We start from the raw sequence: 20751 nt of genomic DNA on the forward strand, positions 1-20751 counted from the left end.
CCTCGATGTCAAACGGGTTCAGAACCAGTGAGTCGGGTCGCTCGCTAACAGACAGTGGGTCTGAACGAGCCATTTATTATCAAATTATAACTCCTCCAAATCTCTAGGAGATGGCTCAAAGACGCTAGATAATGAATGCTCTCTCAACACAACAACCTCGGTGGCCATCGCAATGGGATGTGCTGCACCTATGCGTGCAAGGTGCACGACATAATACGCACTGCGGAGTCCACCCTCTTCCAGAGCTGGCCACGCTTTGTTGGAAGAAACATACGAGACCCCGTTTGGCTTCGACGATGCGTCACCGGGTGGCTGCGGCTGCAGGTTCGTCGTTCCTTGTGTGATTTTGTCTCCCTTATTGCTCCAGGAGACAGCCCTACCACCAAAAAGGGGGTTGGTTTTCGGAGTTAGTTGCTGCATATTTTCTGCCTGTCACTGAGCCGATTGGTAGGCCGAGCATTCAGCCATTCCAACCCCGTTAACGTAACAGACGGGCGGGCCTTCATCTATTGTAGCATGAATATTCATTCATACCCTAGCACCGCAAGTCGAGCTTTGGTTGTTGTTTTGGTACCATTGAGGTGCTTCGTTGCCTGCATCACTCAAAAACCTCCCGCGTGGTCTGGCTTCTAGCAATCTTCTGGGTTAATCTGCGTCTAGTTACACATCAAGGAATCAAGGGCGAATGAAAAGCTTACCACTTCTCATAACTCGCCCCCTCAGATGCCAAAAGAAATTACTGGAGGCTTATGTCACGTCGGTTCGAGCTCCCCGGACTGTGATCACCAAAACGATTTGTTTGGTCGATGGGCAAGAACTACAAATGATGTTGTATTTATGACTATAGACAACTCTCGCACTGAAGAATCTGCACAACCTACTTCATGTCAGCAACACTTTCCATGGGACGAATACATGGCCCACTAGAATCAAACCTCTCATAGCTGGGGGCCATGATGCGAAGTGCATAATATGAAGTTTGAAATGCCTAGAGGTGTAGAGAGTATAGTATCAGAAAATGGGGGAGAGTGTCGTGATGTCGATGATGTATACTATCCGTATATCCAAAGCATTGCGCAAAAAAAGGTCCCTAGTTATCCGATACCTGGCTTAATTTGTGTCAATAAATAAATTCCAAGATCAGGCAATGAAATGCACCGTACCGTCGTCCCCTAACGCCTCTGGAAAATATTTGGGGGAGATCATAATGGACATCAAAAAGTCATTTTGAGTAACTAGACGAGTAGGCATGTATTCTTTTTCTTCCTCTCTTTGCATAAACATCCCGCTGCCCAACCACCCAATCTTCCCATCAACCTTGGAATCGAATTGAAGCAAACAGGATTCTTCTGTAGCCTTTCCGGATAGCGAGGAGATAAAAAATAAAATAAAAAGAAAACACCCCACAGTAACTAACCATATTCCCTCTCCCGTCTTCTGTTTCCCTCCCTGACGCCTCGCTATTTTCGCAAAGTCACTTGTATGTATCCATCGTCCGCCTTAGAACCCTAATCACGGCAAGAGAGTAACGTAACATTTTGAGAGCTTTGTAGATTTTGCCGGCATTAGAAGCAAGGAAGTTTTGAGATAATCTAGGATTAAAAAACAGGCAAACCATAAGAGTACAATACGAACACACAGATTTTAACGAGAGACAAAGAGGAGCAGGGAAACAGCAAAAAACAATACGGAACAATCTCTGACCGTTATACGACACACGCCAAATTGTATAAGAAAACAAGACCGGTTTTAAAGTTAAGACGGCCGTGGTTGGGCCCAAGACTTCTTACACCTCTACACGCCATCCTACTATGGTGGTGAAATAGAGGTCTTCCTCGGTCCACGGTGAAAGATGACATGCTTTATGCCATGTACGCACTGGAGTCGACACCTCCCTCGGGGTATTCACTGCCAGGATTGTTAGTGTGCTGACGCTACATCAAGGTTTCCTCAAAGGGGAACTGTTTTACTTACGGAAGTGCAACTTCGAATCGTTTCTCAATGTCCTTGAGAACCTCTTGGTCCTGCTCACTGCTAACGAAAGAGATGGCAAGGCCCTTGGTACCGAAACGACCGGCACGGCCGACGCGGTGAAGATACGAATCCGCATCCGCAGGCAAGTCATAGTTGATGGCCAGGTTGATTCGTTCAATATCGATACCACGGCCGAAAACGTCTGTTGCTACACAGATACGCTTGTTGAATTCCTTGAACTCCTTGTATCGTTTGATGCTTAATTGAAGGGTGAAAAGTCAGCGACCAAAATTCGAGAGACGGTTAGGGAAAATAGAACCTACCGCTCTTCCTGGGAAACTCCGGAGTGGACTGCGATGCTAGGGAAGTTGCATTCACGGAGGAGCTTGTCCAGCTCGCTAGCACGCTGGGTGCTCTTAACGAAGATGATGACCTGGTTAAATTCTAGGCTGTCCAATAGCTCGTTCAATTTCCGGTTTTTCTCCGACTCGCTGAGCTTAATATAGTATTGTAGAAGGCCGTGAAGGGTCAGCTTCGTGTCGTCATCAACATACACCTCGAGAGGATTGCGCATGAACTTCTTGCAGATCGGCCGGACTTCCTGGGACAGGGTGGCACTAAACATCATGACTTGTTTATCGGCGGGAGTCGCACGGAAAATCTCTTGGACGTCGCGTCGCATATCTAAAGTAACAAGTCAGTATCGCTGACCTAAATGGTTAAGATGTGTCCCGAATCTCAAATACTAACCGATCTGATCCAACATCTTATCACATTCGTCGAGAACAAAGGCCTTGATGTTTCGGAGAGACAGTTTCTTGTCGCGAACAAGGGCGTTCAACCGACCAGGGGTACCAACAACGATGTTGGGATATGTGTCCTTCGATGAGAGCAGTTCAATGTCTTTCTGCATTGGGGTTCCACCATAGAAAACAGCAGTCTTCACATCTGGAAGATATTTGCTGAATCGGGCATATTCGTTTTTGATCTGATACGCTAGCTCCCTGGTGTGGCACATAACAAGTATCGAGCATTCGCCAGGAACTGGTTCCAGTTGGTGGAGAGTTGTCAGGACAAAGACAGCGGTTTTTCCAAGACCAGATTTGGCCTGGCAGAGGACATCGACATTCAGAATGGCAGTCGGGATGCAAACTTGCTGGACTGTAAAGAGGAGCGACGGAAAAAAGTTAGACTGATTCGACCCATTTAAAGCTTTGATGGCAAGTCCGCATTGCGAAAACGTCCGTCCATCCCATAATTCTGACAAGAAGACGCAAACATGAAGAAGGCTGGCCCGGGAAATAAAAATGACAACCAAGAGGGTTGTAAGGGAAATCCGTAGCAGAAGATAAGAGAACGAGGATGATTGAAGATGACAGATACAGGCATTTGCAGGTCGGCACGAGGATAGCCATTCCTCTTTCGAAGGTATATAAGGTTAAGGAGTCTCTGGCATCTTAAATCGCGGGTTCTGGCGCATTTCCTTTTACCGAAAACGACCAAGATTGACAGACAGTTATGCCACGCGGCAGAATATTGCCAGCCGTTGTTTGAAATAGTCCCTTTGACGACGCGCAATCCCGAGTGCGCTGACTGCCGTTAAAACCCCTTTGATTATACCATAGCTAATTTGCGAAGAGACATCCTCGTGCCGCCTGCAGGCCCCGCAAAACACGCGTGTGGATTCCGGCGTACATCAAAAAAACCCCGAGGAGATGGACGGACGTTGCAAGATGGAGCAAGTGGAGGGAGGCTTGGGAGAAATGATATATATTTTTTTTTGGTTCAATAAAACTAACCCTCCGATGGATGTTCGAAACCGCAATCGGTGATCGCACGCAAAAGTTCTCCCTTCAGGAGGAAATCGCGGAAACCAGTCGAGTGAATACCAACATAGCTTCCTTTCTTATCCGCTCGCGCGCCAGCCACTGTCAGGTCACCTTCTTTTTTAGGAGCGGCACCGTTGGCGCCAGCGGCAGCGGTAGTAGTAGCGGTAGCATCAGTTGCCTGAAGCTCCTCATCGGAGTAGTCGATGAGATCTTCTTCGTGAGACATGTTGGAAGGAGGCGAAAAAGCTGGACACGAAAAGTTTGATGGACTTGGACGTGGGCGGACGGCTGAACAGTCAAAGGCGCAGGATCCGGTGATAAAACCCCAACCTTGATGTTACAGGAGGGGGATCAGGATGGCGAAATACTTGCAACGGTGGTATACAAAGAACGATGAAGGACAAAGAGATGGAAGAGAGTCGCGTGAAGAGAGAGAGATGAAAGTTGTTGAGACACGGACGGGGTGAAGTTGTTGGTTTGTCACAGAGCCAAGCCAGAGCCTCAGTAACGCTAGCCGGTTTAAGCATGGCGTCTGCACGTGATAGGAAAAATCTAATTTAACTTTTTCCGATCCGGTGAGGTTCACGTGAAGTAGAAATTAGAGTTAATTACAAACAAGAAACAATGCAAACCAGACTACTTTAGGACTAGTGTAATTTGACTGGAAGTCATAACTCGGCTCTTCAAGCAGCCAACCCCAAAAGCGAAGCAAACCTTCGGCCCCCGATGCTCAAAACATATCCAGGAACCAAGGATACTAATATGGCAAAAGCCAAGACTCAAAGGGGCGGGGGAGCAGGTCAGAATCATATTCGAGTTCGGGTTGCGTTCTTATACAGAGCGTCGACGTATTTACAGTCCGCCTCTGTATCAAATCTTTCCGCCAAATGCATCACCAATCGGACCATCCAAGGTTCAAACCATGGATCTCCTACCCAGGAACAGGCACAAGGTAGTGAAACTGTTCCCAACGACAAAACCTCAACTACAGATGCCACCGGGGAGTCGAAACAGCCACACCCACAGCCCACACAACATGTTCCAGTCTCAAAGCTCTCTCGCCAGCTGGCTTCCCAGCTGCGCGGGGTATCACTCAAGTCGCAGCTGCGACTGTCCCGCGACATCAAACGATCAATCTGCAAATGCTGTGACTCGCTACTGATCCCCAACTCGACCTGTGTGGAAACGGTGGAGAATGCCAGCCGTGGCGGGTCGGAGAAAAAGCCGTGGGCTGACGTCCGCGTGGTTCGCTGTAATAGTTGTGGCTATACAAAGCGATACCCGCAGACAGAGAAGAGAAGCTTGAAGCTTGCGGAGCGCAAGCGGTTGAAAGAGGTGGGGGATGATGGCCGGACCGTGACGTCGCAACCGACCACGGCACAGTTACCCGCTGTTCATGTTGCCCGTTGAAGTTTCATTGGAGGCCTTGGATAACTTTGAAAAGAACACTCCGTCGAACGGGAATGAGACGGCATACTAGACGGGCAAAAATCCCGTGCCAATACGACTACGCCTCGGCGGCTGAACTCATAACAGTCATGCATCCGCGGCCAGCTAAGGATGCTCGGAGAATATTTGATCCAATTAGATCCTTCAAACTTAATATCCAGATTCTGGAAACGGTTACATCATGCTGGATGCTGCAGTGAGCCACGCACGGGGGAGGGATTCGCGGGTCACCGCCAAAACTTACGAACAACCTCTCGGTATGAGGCTACACGATCCACGTCCCACTCCGAAATACGGAAGTAGGTAGTCAGGACAGCGCATCGCGGAAACAAGCTTGATGGGAAAGATCCATTGATGCTCCCTGACAGGCAGTTTGGTGTTTACATATGTACGATGCAAAACGCAACGTATTATAGGAGAAAAAATGGGATGTCAGAGAGGGAGAGAGGGAGAGAGAGCGAAATAGCTAGTTATCTAGTAGCGATTAAACAAATAACCATAGCGCTCCATGATGTTGTCTCCCAGGTCATATTCGCTTTGCGCCGTGTGGCCTGGACATGGCCCTCAAGCACACATGTAAGACCGAGGGGAGATTCTCTAAGTTTCCCTTGACCGTTCCTATGCATAATAGTACAGTATATGTACATGTATATAGATTCTTAGGTCTAGAAGGGTGGAATTCATATTGGCTATTTCTAGTAATTCACCAATGTGAGCAATAACTGGCCATGCAGTGAGCTAGTCTATCCGATAGGTTCGAAAACAGAAGATAAAAACCAAAAAAAAAAAAAAAAAAAAAAAAAAAAAAAAAAGAAAAGAAAAGAAAAGAAAAAGGGGCGGAGAATTCGGGAGGGGCGGTATAGGGGCAGCTAGCTATATACGTAATCACTAGAAAAAATATCGAGCTTATAAGAATACCTACGCACATAATAAGAAGGCTAAGAGGACATGACAAACGGTGTGGGGTGGCGAGGAACTACAACAAAAAAAGAAAGGGTCTTGACATACGTGTGATCAATCGACAAAGAAAAAAGGGCCGAAGGGCAAATAAAATCAATAATATTCGCGTCGGATATTGAAACAAAATCTTGAAACAAAATCTTGAAACAAAACTGGCTGTTATGGAAATCCTGAGACTTGGATAAAAACGAAGAACCTGGTACCGTACCGCTTGAAAGGCTGGACGTAAGGAGGGAACAAAAAGGAAGAAAAAAAGAAAGAAAGAGGAAGAGAAATAATACATACGGATATTTACCAATATATAATATAATAATAATAGGAGGTAGGGGATGCAGGAGCGTAGTGTAGGTAGTAAGCAAAATACGCTTAAAGAAGGCCATAAAAAATACCAACATCCGCTGACGAAGCGGGGTTAAGCAGGATAGAGGGAAGAGGGCAAATGGCGCAGGAAGCTAGGGGAAGGGGGAAGGCATGAAATGGTATCAGATTCAGGTTCAGTCTCATCTTTTTTGTTTCTTCCACCCCCCCCAGCCAACCAGGCTTCCGTTTCTCCAATATTTACCTAGGCAGGTAGGGATCCAATAAGTAAAAACCAATCAAAGTGAAAAAAAAGAACGAAAATCAAAAGTTTCGGCCGTGAGGCATGTAACCATTCTTAGAAGATTTTGTATCCAAGACAGAAAGTAGATAGAAAGTTGCAAAACAGAAAAATAGAAGGTGTACAGGGTTAATTAAGTTCCACCTCTTCCCGATCCAGCAAACATTGCGGAAGTGGAATTTGCGGATCTTACGGGAATATAATAAGGGGTTATAATTCTTTCCACACTGGCTCGGAGCGGGTGGCGTACTCTACATCAATGCGGGTGGCTTTTGATTTCCGTACCCATGTCTGCGCGTTGTAAGCAACGTGGAGGAAAGATGATTGTCCGCGAGGACTAAATATCGGCGAAATTTGAATATCCGATATCCTGATTCTTTTTGTTTACGCTGAGCACGTGGGATATGTGTCATTTATTTTGTTTTCGAGGCTGCGGTAGCAACATTAACGGGCTGTGTCAGAGAGCAGGACCACCCAGCAGTCGAGGTGACGAATTGGGCCGGGATCGCGGTTTTCGTAACAGAGGAATATCGCTGCATATGTAAAAACGGAAAGGGGAAAATTGGAAAAGCGTTCTCTCGTGGCATCGTAAACGTGGGCTCATTCCGTCTCGCTGAGCTTTTCATTACGGGATTTAATTTCACATTTCCCCTCACTACCACGTGAAAAGGAATATAAACAGGTAGATGAGAGAATAAACAAGGAGGAGGAATGTCATATCAGCGTCTTCTGCGGGCGGCCTGGTCCAACCGGTGGTCTAGACTCTCCACTCTAGATCTGTATTGCTTGACGATGTCCCTGATGCGTCGGATCTTGTCGAATTCGGTTTCCAATTCATCGATGTTTTGTAATATTTGGTGCATTCGCGCAATCTCGATATCTGCATTCGCAACGACATTGCCCGCTTCGTCATAGGTATTTTGGATTGATAGTTCGGATTGTTCAGTCAACTATATAGGGGATGATATTATTAGCGCCAGCTCTTTAAAAGGCCCGACAAAAGATAAACAACTAATTAGTCACAAAGCGGCTTGAGGAACGTATTGGGCTCTAGAAGCGCAAAAAGCGATAGAAGCAATCTAGAATCTAGATATAAAATTGCAAAAGAACCAACGGCGGCGGATGGCAACCTACATAATCTATTCTTCGCCGTATATCCCTCAACAGATTCTCGAGTTGATAATAGAGCGCTTGCAAGCTATCCGGGTCGAGCAGCAGTCTGCCATGACTACTGGCAGCGCTGGCGGCACTGGTAGCCCGCGAGCTCGAATTGCTATTCCTCCCCATGCCTCTCCCCCGGGACACAAGGCTGCCAGCGCGGCTCCCCTGGAGGGCGATCTGCTGCTGGTGCACCGCCATCTGCATCTCGGCGGAGGTGAGGCCGAACCGGGCATCAGGAATGGACGTTGACGCGGACATCTGGTATTTGGCTGGTGTGTGCGCAAAGACATGCTCTTAAAACAGAAAGTCGTCGAACGCACGGGAGGGGATGGGGCGGGCGGATTGGTGGTAGTTCATGTTGGAGAACAAATGCGGGATGAACTGTTTTGGATAAAGGGAACCCGGAAGAGGGGGGAGGAGGGAAAGCGAGGTCTGTTGTATTTTAAGTATAACTAGATGATCTCCTGAATTCACCCAGACAGGCGTTATTCCGCACTAAGCATCAATAGTGGCATATGGCTAGATCCGCGAGAAGTCGCAGAACGGGTAATTCTGCGGATGACGAGCAGGATCGCAGCCACACCGGGATTTTAGCTCGGCGGAGGCTGAAGCCGTGGCGAAGGCGCAGTATGAGACGGGGAGGAGAGGGAAAGCAATGACAAGGTTGGCGAAGGGAAGGAGATAGGATATATATTTTGGCGATGGGAAGAAGGAGGACCAGGAGGATCTCAAGAGATGGAGATGGAGATGGAGATAGATGAAGATGAGAATGAGGTCTGGGGTTTGGGGTTTGGGGTTTCGAGGGTTGGCAGTTGAGCTGGTGACCTTTTTACCCCCAGGCAAAGGAAACACAACAACTTCCAACCAACGCCGGATATTTATCAATCCATGTATTCAATTTATCCATTATTATTTGAATTTGCTGAATTTGCATTTATTTTAACTAATATTATTATGATACTTATTCTACTTGTAGGTTCAAAAAAGAAAACATGTGACGGGGCCCTCACAGAAACAGCTACATACACTATGTAGCCAGGCCAAAAAATGCTCCATCGCCTGCTCCAATACATCCGTCAAGTTTCGACAAAACAAGTCAAACGTCCGTCTGGATTGGATGGAGCTAGAAAAAGAAATATATCTCCATTTCCCTCCTTGATCTGCCAGAAGAGAAAAGAGGGACATCGGAGGAATGCTGAAGCTATGGTATTTCCCCAAGCCCCGGAGTAAATAACTATCCTGGATATAACTAAAGCAATCAAATCCCCTCTTCCAGCGCCGTTATCAGCCGGTCAATTGGCATCCATGGAAATAATAATAATAATAACTAGCAGCTGGTCGCCGTGTGAACCGGATATGGCATCTCCCGCATCTCCCGCATCCCCCGCACATCCTCGTCCGCTATCACAGTCTAGCCTACTACCTCTACAAGTCACACGCGCATCTCGCCCTCCCAAAGATTGTTTTTTTTTTTTTTTGCAAGCTTTGCCGTTATCGTCAACTTGTCGCTGGGCACAGACGGCGGCCAGGCCTCAATTATTAAGAACCTCCATGTCCATTCCATCTGACGGGCAGGGCTTCACTGCGGCCATTGGCCATCGGTGGGTTGCTCCATTCCTCGGATATCCTGCCCCCACGGTCCCGCCATCGTAAAACATCCAAAGAATCCGAAACTACGGAGTAGTAGGAGAGAAGATGTGAAAACGAAAAAAAAAAGGTGATCTAGATCAGTAGTGGCTGCAACGCCTTCTTTTTTTCCATTCCCTTGCCCCTCCTTGTGCCTACTGCAGGGTGTGCGGCGTAGGGCTTTCGGCTGCCCAACCTGTGAGGCTCAGGCGGGAACAGAGCTTCAGGGCGCATTCGATTGGCCCTTGGAACAAGTTTCCGTTTATGCAACACCTGCATGGGTTGCTGTTCATCGTTTCTGTAAGCTGTACGGAGTACATGGAATGTACTGTACAATAAGTTGGTTGGACTGGAGCCGTTGGACTAGCTGCAAGCTTCCCCCAAGCTGCTTCCCCCGTGGGTTTGGGTGCTGGTAACTAACTTAGTTAACTAACTTACCGCATTTGCTCAAATCACTCTAAATATTTAACCGCAGACAACACCGGAACAAACCTCAAACTTCGTTCCAGCTCCCCAACCAGCCAACCAACCAACCTCTACAGCGCTTTTCTCCACAGACACCACCGTCCTCTGATAATTCACGCTACTTAACCTTTTTTTATTGCTTTGTTATTTTTCTAATTCTCGCCTTCTCTCCACCCTCGCGCCCTTGCCACTCGATTTCGCGTTTCTAAAGTCGTCGCTTTCTCGATGGCAAAGGATAAGGAACGCTCCATCAACCCCGCCCTAGCCCAACGGCGGCTGGAGAAGGCCAAAGCCTTGAAAAAGGGTAAAGCTGAGGTCCAAGCTCGTCGGAATGAAAAGCTCGCGCGTCGCAACCCAGACCGGCTCCAGCGCCAAATCGACAATCTCAAGGCCGTCGAGGAGTCGGGGCAGCCACTGAAACCGTCCGAGAAGCAACATCTTGAAGAGCTCGAGAGGGATCTCCGCGCTGTCAAGAAGGCTAGAGAGGCCCTTGGTGACAAGGCTCCGACATATGGTGGGGGTGAGGCTAGACAGGGAACGCATTCTCATTCTGATCGAGGGGGTCGCAGTGATGGTGGTGGTCGCGGAGGGGTTCTGGGGAAGAGAAGGCGGGATGGCCAGGAAAACAACCGGTGGCGGCGACGTGATAATGACGATGGCGAGGGCAGCAGCGATACAGACGAGAGCGTTCGACGGATCCCCATGCCAAAGGACACCCCTCCACCCATCCCGCGCCAGCATCATGCACCCCGCCGCGCAACCAATGCAAACATGGAACCCCTTGGTGAAGGTAGAGGACCCGGCGAAGCGCAAGCCACCACCACCACCACCACCACTGTTCCCGTTTCTCACCCACCTGCGGCACAACCCAAACCTGAGCCGAAAACAGTCTACGAAGCGGCCCCCGTGATCAAAGACCTGCGGAAGGAAGCTGTGAGCAAGTTCGTCCCGACCGTTGTGCGCATGAAACAGGAGGCCGCCAAGGGCCAACCCGGCAGGTTGTTGGAGCCTGAGGAAATGGATCGACTTGAGAGAGAAGGTTACATACCAGGTGCTTCTTCTCAAGCGTTCCAGCCTTCGCCTGTCGAATCTGGAGCTGCCACTGGAACTGGACCGGGAACTGGCTCTCCTGCACCGAATGCTACACCCCCTACGGAAGTTAATACGTCGAAGACGAGAACGGTGCAGATAGAGGACGTTGAGGACGAAGATATCTAACGGAGCGCTCTACATGGGAGTTCTATTATTTTTTATTTTTCCATTTTCCATTTCCATTTTTTTCATGTATCTTTACGGATCGGGGTTGCTGTCGATTATTCGCACAATGTCTTGGGATTTCTGGCGTCATATACAGGGACGTTTTAGGATTATGGCATACACAAAATGTCGGAGACGGAGACATTTCACGGAACTGCTTTTTTTAAATCTTTTATACCGGTGTATTTTATTACTGCTTATCACCCATCTGTTTATTCAGAGAAAATGATTGCAAAGCAAAAAACACAACCGCGAACCACCTGACACCACCAAACCCGACCACCCTCCCTCCTAATATCTCCTTCTCCATGTCCTTCAAACCGAAATCATCCATGTCTCACCTTGCATCCTCACCCTCTCACCCCTCATCTCATCTTAATGCCGGCGAACCCACCTCCCATCCCGCGAATCAACATGGACCTCCTCATCTCCACGACGACCCCAGTTACGCATAATTACAGCAGATATATATGCAGGGGCGAAATGGGTGGCGGCAGCACTACACTACCCAGAAGCGTACAGCCGGTGTGGTGTGCTCACAGCTGAGGCAATGGCGGTTGCGGTTGCGGTTGCGGACGGAGTGATTCTATTCGCGTGCATTGTTTTTTGAAAGAATTTGGTTGGGTTGGGCGTTGTTGGTACTACTTTGGGAACCCGCTGAGTCGGGGAATGCATGTATAACTAACTACACAAAGCTATATGGATTGTGTCATAAGTGATAAGTGCTATTGATAACCTAGCCAACAAAACACTCACACTCACTTATCGTAAGCATTATTTTTCACAAGGTGCAATCAGTGGCCAGTGAGGGTTACAACCGTTTCCACATCCCGATCCCGAGTCGCGGCGCCCCCTCCCCCATTCCGAATCAGGAGCAGGCTGCGTTTTCTCCGCTCTGGAACGCTAGTTTGCGAGCGAACGGGGGAGTCAGCGAGCTCCCTTGGATTGGCAAAAAAAAAAAAAAAAAAAAAAAACTTCTTCCGCTTGAGGTTGAGTTTCCGTTGCCCGCATGCATGCCGTTAACTGAGTTTCGCTTGGGGGTTTATATGAAGGTGCTAGTTGCGCCGGCAATGGCATGCGGGATGGGTGGATGTCCAACGCGTATTTCAACAGGTATTTCAACACGAGTGTAGTGTACGGCAGTTTGGTTATATCAGCCGATGTGCTTTTTTTTTTTTTTTTTATTCCCTGGAGGGCTATCTGTACAATGCTAAGGGTAACCTCTCTCTTCTCCACGTCGTGCCGTACCTATACCAAGTTTTGGTGAGGGAGGTCTGCACCGATCACATCAGTATGGACCACGCTGCGCTGCCAGATAATTTTATTTTCCACTCGAGACAAAAAATAAATAAATGGAAAGCTATGTAGCAAACAAAAAAAGCCAGACAGAGTCTTCCACCGCTTCCAGTCAATCGGCGTTTGGTTTGAACCCGCGGACATTGTATGGCATACCCCTAACATTAAGGTGAGGTAGGCAAAGATAGTCAGTCAGTCAGGTATGAGTCAAAAGTCATGAGCCCAAGGACAAATGACAATGGGTAAAAAGGGTTTAGTACATCCGTAATGGAAAGTAAGGTGTGAATAAGAGGACTGAGCGATGAGAGAAGATAATCGATTGCTACCAATCAGGGAAAACGAGAAAATGACTCTGAAAGCGAGGAACGAAAGGGTAGGGAAGGAAAAGGTGCACACAGTGTATAAAAGGACTAGATATCATAGTTATTTTGATAAAATGGGAATGAAGAGAGAAGAAAAGCGAAATGGAATGAAATGAAAAAGCGCTATACATTTAAAAAAAATAGGGAAACCTAGAAAAAGAAAAGTAAAAGCTAAGTAGTAAACAGCCTCGCCATGCCAGTTATGTGGTGCAAGTATAGAATAAAATCAAATAGGAATGAGTAGGGGGGGAACTGAGGGTAAACAACAAGTATTTTTCCAGACGGCTCTGAGGTACGAAAAAGCGACGCCGTTTTAAGATAACATGCAATAGCATCGGTAATAAAGGGGTAAATAAAGGCCGTTTCCGGAGCCTATCGCATTGCAAACAGGTAGCTTCCCCTGAGAACCCTGATAAGCTACCGAACAGCGGTGGCTAAATTGCGAAAGGCACTTCCAACGCCGTGGAATGCAGCCAGCTGATAAAAACTCCTTGCGCCGTCTCGAGAGAAAAAGAGAGAGGGAGAAGGAGAGAAAAAGAGCGAGGAAAAGGTAAACAAGGAGAAATCCGACCAGGGAAACGCCAGGCACCTAAAAAACAAACTCATGTAGACATGGCCTCCTGACAAAGGAAATATGGTGAAGGAAAGAATTCGAGACGGCTCGTCGTGCAGGCGGCGAGACACGCCTCTCCAAAATACCAAAGCACACTGCTCCCCTGACATGTAATAACAAGCTTTGGACACAAAGGATAACGCCGCACAGACACCAACTGCGGACCCTACAAATGACGATTATGATGCGACGCTCAAACACGGATATAACACCGAATTCCTATCTAAGGTTTCGAATAACTTTGGCCCCCCTAGCCAAAAATGGGCTGGGCATCTCATCTCGCTCCGGATCCCATGTTGCTGGAGGGTCTCTTTCAGCGGTCTTCATGGCGTCAAAAACATGTGTATGAGGAGAAAATCCCGTTGTCGGAATCCTGGACTCGCTAGAATTTCGCTTCGTGTCTTCAACTGGCCTGCCACCTGCTCTGGCCTGGGCAAGCTCGACAAGTGTCCGACCGCCCATGTTCCGCTGCAGAACGGCTTTGAACATCTCCTCGCCGCCAGCGTTTCCTTTGAAGGTCGGCGGTTTGCTCCCTGCCCTGCGGGGAGATCCGCCCTCTCCAGCAAGATTTGCGGATGAGGGGATCTTCGTTAGGCGACGGGGGGATTTCACTTTTGCCTCTGAAGCAGCAGCGTGTCTAAGATCGTTGTGTGATACAGTAGTGGTAAGGTGGGGTAGACCCGAACCTTTAGAGGGGAACAGGCTAGGTTGCGTGCTCAGTTTCTGCATCATGGCAGTTGTATTTTGCCGGAGCAAGGGCCTTACAGGGGCCTTTATTGGGTCCGGTCTCACTCTCGGCCGGGTGGGAGAAGGCACATCGGGAATATCATCTTCGTCATCCGAGTTATATGCTAAACATGGTTCCAATTTGGGATTTGACCTTGCACCTTCCGCAAATATATTTCTGGAGTTCCCATTTCCTGTAGTGCGGCGCGGGGAAAGGGACAATGAAGCTATAGACATTGGAGACGGTTCAGCCATTTGTATATCATGGGGGGACTCGAAGGTAGTTTTTGAGCGGCTGAATGGCGTCCGGCCAGCTTTCTTCAGTAGTTTACTGCTCTCAGATGTTGGGGAGTCAATTGACAGCTCACTGAGATCCGTGGAGGAAGGGAAGTCATCGTCTGCAGTCCCGGTTCCAATAGATGACTGACAAGAGTGCTCCGCAGACGACGTAGTTTCACCTTCATCAATGGCTGGGGAGGCACTCTTTCTGTGCTTCTGCAGCTCTGTAGCAACTCTTTCTTGGACCTCCATGTCAAATCGTTTCCGAAGCCTCTCGAGCTCCATTTGAACCTGTCGATCAATCTCGAGCCTCGCTTTCACTTCCCACTCGCGGCGAACCTTATTTTCGATCTCCATTTTCATAGTTGCTTTCTCCTTCTCTAGACGTGCGTAGTTAAGTTCGACTTCCTTCAACCGCTGCGATACACTTTCCTCCCGTTTACGCAATGAGATACCCAAGTCCACGACTTCTTTTTCCTTCCGCATGAGGCGAATTACTGGCATGTTTAGCAGGGCAGCGGTGTCCGGCCGGTGGTCCGGGTTGACTCTTAGGCAACTCGCAACCACGCTTTTGAGCTCAGAAGAGTACATATCCGGTAGAGGCGCAAATTTCCCCTCGCGAATTTTCTGGATGAGTTGGATATGAGTCCGGGCATTGAAAGGAGGCTCCTTCTGGCATAGTTCATACATGATGCAACCGACCGCCCAGATATCAGAGTGGAGAGTATATTTTTCGGCAGCACATATTTCTGGGGACATATAAAAGGGAGTGCCAACGTAGGTTGAAGCGAAATCGTGGGATCTCATTTGTTTCGATAGCCCAAAATCGCCCAACTTGACAGACTGATCCGCCCCGAGGAAAACTGTCATCACTGGTTAGCCACGCCCAAACGGGGATACAGAGTTTTGTCCTTTTACATACTATTTTCCGGTTTCAGATCGCGATGTAGGATCATCATCTGCGCCTGTTTTCCTTTCAAGCCGGAAGGTTTATTATTCGGTGGTGGCCCCAGCACATTGGATCCAGCTTCCGGCGGGTCCACGCCGTAGTGACACCGATACAACGCGGTAACAAGCTGAGAAAATATCCGCCAAACGAACTCCTCTTCTGCATATTTACCCGTCGCCTTCAAGTTCTTGATAACCATTCCAAGGTCTCCACCACCACAGTACTCCATGTAGAGGTAAAGGTCCTGGGAAGCCTTCAGATGCTCTCTGTGATAGTATGCGACAATATTGGGGTGTCGAAGAGAACTGAGGATATTGAACTCGGTCGTAAGCTGCTCGCGCTCCTTTTGCGACATTTTGACATAGTTAATTTCCTTGCGGCAAAGGATCTGGTAACGTCTGTTAGCTGCTTTGACGAAGTAATATGGATACTGCAAGTCCCGGCGTCCATACGTAGCCATCGGCCTTGCGCCTAACTTTGCGGATGACCCCAAATGAGCCGCATCCTATAGACCATTAGCAATGCCATATTGCAGACTTCACGGCAAAATACGGGAACTTTTTTACCTATCCTTTCTAGTACATCATACTTGTCCACTTCGGCCAGCGCAATCGCCATGGTTCGCTAGGAAGAATGTAATAAAGAAACTAAAACAGAAAAAAAGAAACAGACAGGAAATTAATACATGGACAAAGTTTATTTGAATTGAAGTACCTGCAATGTTAGTATATTCCTCACAACGACGAGTGGTGATGTTTGCAGAGCAGAGGGAAGTTCAAAAAGTCACTGATCGATATCCCATCACCGAAGCTCGTTTTCACTCTTCGGACTGTTTCGTTTGGTGGTTGTTGCTAAGCAACCAGTGCCGATGTACATAATTAGCTGTTTCTGGCAGGCGGTGTGGATACTGCCCACTTCTAAGAGAGAGAGAGAGAGAGAGAAAAGCTACGTTCTGTACAGTGTATACATCCTATTCTAAGTTAACTTCTAAATTCAATTATATAAATTTACAGAACTACAATCTCAAGAAGATAGTATATAGTAAGTAATTCCTGGTTTTGTTTATTTAGAGCAATTAAAAAGTTTTGTTGGGAAATCACATGGCGTTAATTGGCTTGGTTAAACTTCAACCTTGTTCGACGAACAAGCCTGGTAAACGTCAAGCTTAATTGTTAAAAAAACAAGACTTCTATATGAGGTGACGAGAGACTAGGGGCACAGGCATGCAGAGGTTATTCGTTTATCAAGGAGAAAAGGCATCGCTTATTAGTTGTTCGTTTCTCAAACAGCAAAAGCCACTCCCTACCTTGGAATGCAAGTCAAATCCCAGGGTAACTAATGGTGGTCTGGCTGTTACGCAAACCCGCTATATTGAGGAGATCCTAGAAGACTTCGAAATGGAAAGAGTCAACCCACTCAGCACCCTGATGGCGGCCGGCATACGCCTTGAATTCACCCCCGATGAAGGGGGTGGCCTAGGATGATTTTACAACTAAGAGATATCATCAAGGATTTGGGATTGCTGCCGTATTTGGTCTTGATTCTGATTGGGTAGGGGCAGGGGCAGACGCCCAATACACATCAACTATGGGCTATGTCATTACGATTAATGGATCGCCGATATTGACCTCAATCACCAAGTTATCCATGGGGGCTGAATATATTACAGCTAGCGAAGGCTGCCTGTGAGCTAATCTGGTCGAATGATATGTTATATGACGCTGAGTTGGTCGATGGAAAAGGTAAGATATGCTTCCTGATGCGGATTGACAATAAGGGATCAATTGATCTTGTGAAAGGAGAAATCCTTGATGTGAAGATCGCGCCACATTGAGATATCACATCCTCCGCGAACTGGTTGATAAGGGTGAAATCACGTTGGAACATGTAGGTTCCATGGCCAATATAGCAGATGGCCTCACCAGGCCATTGGCAGGCCTGCTTTTGAAGAATTCGTCATGAGGATTTTCGATGAAGGATATGGATATGGGCAAGAAGGATCGAAAGGTTTGGTACTGGTATTACAGCAGGTTGATGGATTTAGCCCACACCCTTTTGATTTTTACAGTTATTGCCTTGCAGGCGTCTATTCCTAATGAGGGAACTAGAGTCTGAATCCTGTAATCTATTATTATTGCGTTTTTGAAGGAATTGGCAGCTAGCGGGTTGCCGGTTGAGAACGCCGTAGCAAGGGGGGGGTGCTGGTGCTCCGACTACCTAGGTAAGTACCGCAGTCACGTGTCCCCCTTTTTTATAGAGAACACTTTGTAGTGTCGCCATCGACGTCAACTTGGAATTCATAGTCTTCTCTGCTGTGCTGCACTTGATATTAGTGCTTTATACTAACCTGTCAGATATGCCCAAAACAGCTACGCTGCCCAAATATCAGCTACAGACAACCCTACAGAATGAAAGGAAACTGATCAAGGATGGCAGGCTCAAGGATGACAACCCCCTTGACCAAAGCCAGCCATTTCGGGAACTTTGCGAAGCATGTCGACGAGGCGACCTGAAAGTCTGCCAGGAGAAGATTACTGAGGGCGTTAATATCAATGCAAGAGATTTATTTGATTGCACGCCACTGATTCTTGTAAGCACTGGCCCTTTTCCATGATTTGCCTATCCTCCTTGTCCATCGTTGCGGCAGCCCCGGTCGGCTTTATTTCCTGCCGTAAACCATTGTGGTACTTTAGAAAGTGACTGTGCGTAAAAAGGCGAGCCTTTGCGGCCATTATGAAGTGGTACGACTTCTCCTTGACTCGGGGGCATTGTGTGAGCGTGATACTTTTCAAGGCGAAAGGTGCTCTCCTCCACTCACTTTCATTCGCTAATATGTTGGATATTTTCTGCTAACATTCATTTTTCTTTTAGATGTCTATATAATGCTCTGAACGATAGAATACGAAATTTGCTTCTTCAATATGATTATTCGAAATCCACGGATCCCTTGCAGCCGTTTGCTGCTCATCTGGCCTCCTTGTTATCACGAGACCACCCTCAAACTGCGGATATTGCAGTCACAGCATTGGACGAATCATTTCGATTACACAAATTCATTCTGTCTGCGCGCTCCCCGTCCTTTTCTAATAAGTTGTCATTTGCCCCCATGGTAAAATCGTGGAAACTTCCAAGCTCAATTCCCCCTGAAGCATTCAACGTAGGCGTAAGGTATTTGTACCTAGGGGAAGCACCGCGGGAGCTAAGATTCGGACCGGGAACTGACTACACCGAAGCAGAAATTTTGGCTGGTATCGAAAGGGTTGCCAAACACCTGCAGCTCCCGGGTCTAGTAGAGACAATTCTTGACAGTGGAGATAGAAGGCTGACCAGGCAACGAAGGGCAGAGGAAACTTCAAGGGGCCGTGACCAGATGGAATCATGGTTTCGAGAGAATGTCCTCCAGCATAAACTCGTTGTCGAAACCGACAAGGCCAATAAAGTGAAATGGCCAAGGGACAATGGGATATTTGCTGATGTCTTACTTCGTGTGGATGAACCCGTGGCCGAAGACAACATGCCGCGAACAAACGATGGTACGCACGAGCTAAATCCCGGGAACCTCGAAGCCACGAACCGTATTCCAGTGGGCCCAACGTCACGGCCATCGTCTCCTACCTCGTGGCCGCCGTCGCAAAAGCCTCGCAAGTCAATCCTCTTCCCCGTCCATAGGGCGATGCTGCTGCGCTCTGATTTCTTCAATGCGATGTTTTCTTCCACATTTAAAGAAGCCCAGATAACGGAGCATTTACAAATAATACCTGTGGACTGTTCACCCGAAACATTGGAAGTTGTCCTCACCTATTTATATACCGACAGAGTTGAATTCCCATTATCACTGGGTGTTGAGGTGCTTTGTGCTGCAGATTTGCTTTGTATTGAAAGGCTTAAGTCCAAAGCAGCAGTGTTGATTAGCTCCCTTGGTAATGGTAACATGAAGCAACAACAGGCAAGGAGGGAGGACGAAAAAGTCGCCAAAGAGACAGATGCTACCCCAAAAGAGACGCAACAAGATGACGATGAGGAGGAATTAGATATTTACGAAGTCATTCGAGCAGGATGGATGTTTCGAGTTCAGCGTCTCGAGGAATTCGCGGCCCGGTATCTTGCTTACCGCCTCGAGTCGCACATTGATCTACCAGAGTTTGCAGAACTAGTTGCCGAATCAGCGACCCGTATCTCCCAGAGGCAGGAAACAGATTCTATCGAACTCGTGGATGATATTCGATTCTACCTTAGCGAGAGATTCAGGCTGCGGTTCGAAGATTCGGGCCTGGACGAAATCATGATGGACGAAAACCCCAAAGTGACACAAGTTGGCGACGGCAGCAGCGGCGAGGCTGTCGACGGCGTCAAAGTGGATAATGATATTTCAAATGATAACCTGACAGCTGATATTCCCAATCGTGGCTCCGAATCGGAGCGTGACTCTGCAGAAGACGAAGCCACTGATGTCAGCAATCACAAATCCCAGCCAGTAAATGGCTTCCCTTCTAATGGTGCAGTTTTCAGAACTCTAGATGGACATGTTGCAGGGGATGAGTTTGCGAGGGACAACGCGGACTACCAAATTTTACTGGATAAATTGGATCGTCTTTTGGAGAAGCTTGGTTTGGAGGCATAGGTCGGCTTGCCATTAGTACCGAGATTATAGATATTAGACAAGATCCATCATTCTCAATTGCGTCAATATCTTGTTTAGTCTTTTTTATTATTTTTTTTTTTTATTTTTCATTTTTTTTTTTATTTCTGCTTCGCTGGAAGGGAAATTTTACCTTTCAGCCATTATTAAAACATATTTCTCTGTATTTGGCGTTGCTATTTCGTGCAAATAAATGAGACTGGATAATTCAATTTATGGGTTTATTCTTCCTCCCATAAGATATGTATACGGGCGGGTATATATGTACATGTACATACACTAAGCCACTTATCGGCCACTATTGATTGCCCCGTTCTCTTCCTCTTATGCCTGCCCATCTTAAACTGATTTCCTTTTTCTTTCTCAAGTACCAATAGGCCTCAATGAATATGTGGAAGAATTGTACAGTAAATCGCATGCTGCATGCATGTACAGTAGTGTCCAAGAAGTCAGCGTACTAGGGGCTCAGCGCTGAGCATTCTCTCATATACCCCTCTTCTTCCTAACAGAGGTTCATCTAACATAGATATATATATATACATACATATACTGGATCCAAAAAATGTAA

At 47.4% G+C, this 20751-nt stretch overlaps 7 protein-coding genes across 8 annotated transcripts; 3 read left to right on the forward strand and 4 right to left on the reverse strand.

The window, feature by feature from the left end:
• Nucleotides 1-84: 84 nt before the first annotated feature.
• Nucleotides 85-420, reverse strand: BDCG_06802 (uncharacterized protein; the record flags this gene model as incomplete). Its single annotated transcript, XM_045422551.1, has 1 exon — nucleotides 85-420. The coding sequence occupies one exon, from the start codon at nucleotides 418-420 to the stop codon at nucleotides 85-87; it is 336 nt and encodes a 111-aa protein (XP_045278171.1).
• Nucleotides 421-1862: 1442 nt separating this feature from the next.
• Nucleotides 1863-4029, reverse strand: BDCG_06803 (ATP-dependent RNA helicase SUB2; the record flags this gene model as incomplete). The annotated part of the gene is made up of 5 exons (XM_045422552.1): nucleotides 1863-1908; nucleotides 1975-2232; nucleotides 2298-2658; nucleotides 2725-3135; nucleotides 3774-4029. The coding sequence occupies 5 exons, from the start codon at nucleotides 4027-4029 to the stop codon at nucleotides 1863-1865; spliced, it is 1332 nt and encodes a 443-aa protein (XP_045278172.1).
• A 456-nt stretch (nucleotides 4030-4485) lies between these two features.
• On the forward strand, nucleotides 4486-6054 carry BDCG_06804 (RNAse P Rpr2/Rpp21 subunit domain-containing protein). The gene has a single exon (XM_045422553.1). It carries the CDS (start codon nucleotides 4530-4532, stop codon nucleotides 5211-5213), a length of 684 nt encoding a protein of 227 aa, XP_045278173.1. The 5' UTR covers nucleotides 4486-4529; the 3' UTR covers nucleotides 5214-6054.
• Nucleotides 5456-8903, reverse strand: BDCG_06805 (uncharacterized protein). The gene is made up of 2 exons (XM_045422554.1): nucleotides 7945-8903; nucleotides 5456-7760 (listed from the first exon to the last, which is right to left on the reverse strand). Exons 1-2 carry the CDS (start codon nucleotides 8227-8229, stop codon nucleotides 7530-7532), a joined length of 516 nt encoding a protein of 171 aa, XP_045278174.1. The 5' UTR covers nucleotides 8230-8903; the 3' UTR covers nucleotides 5456-7529.
• Nucleotides 8904-10287: 1384 nt separating this feature from the next.
• BDCG_06806 (uncharacterized protein) lies at nucleotides 10288-11280 on the forward strand (the record flags this gene model as incomplete). Its single annotated transcript, XM_045422555.1, has 1 exon — nucleotides 10288-11280. One exon carries the CDS (start codon nucleotides 10288-10290, stop codon nucleotides 11278-11280), a length of 993 nt encoding a protein of 330 aa, XP_045278175.1.
• A 1006-nt stretch (nucleotides 11281-12286) lies between these two features.
• BDCG_06807 (NEK protein kinase) lies at nucleotides 12287-16498 on the reverse strand. Its single transcript, XM_045422556.1, has 4 exons — nucleotides 16111-16498; nucleotides 15997-16049; nucleotides 15518-15932; nucleotides 12287-15458 (listed from the first exon to the last, which is right to left on the reverse strand). Exons 1-4 carry the CDS (start codon nucleotides 16160-16162, stop codon nucleotides 13810-13812), a joined length of 2169 nt encoding a protein of 722 aa, XP_045278176.1. The 5' UTR covers nucleotides 16163-16498; the 3' UTR covers nucleotides 12287-13809.
• Nucleotides 16499-17822: 1324 nt separating this feature from the next.
• On the forward strand, nucleotides 17823-20737 carry BDCG_06808. Of its 2 annotated transcripts, XM_045422557.1 has the most exons (3): nucleotides 17823-18134; nucleotides 18259-18344; nucleotides 18416-20737. In XM_045422557.1, exons 1-3 carry the CDS (start codon nucleotides 17901-17903, stop codon nucleotides 20163-20165), a joined length of 2070 nt encoding a protein of 689 aa, XP_045281838.1. In that variant the 5' UTR covers nucleotides 17823-17900; the 3' UTR covers nucleotides 20166-20737. The 2 variants fall into 2 exon arrangements, with proteins under 2 accessions (XP_045281838.1, XP_045281839.1); XM_045422558.1 differs by lacking the exon at nucleotides 18259-18344.
• The last annotated feature ends 14 nt before the right edge of the window (nucleotides 20738-20751 follow it).

This window comes from Blastomyces dermatitidis (genome assembly GCF_000003525.1).
Source record: "Blastomyces dermatitidis ER-3 genomic scaffold supercont1.7, whole genome shotgun sequence".
NCBI lineage: Eukaryota > Fungi > Ascomycota > Eurotiomycetes > Onygenales > Ajellomycetaceae > Blastomyces > Blastomyces dermatitidis.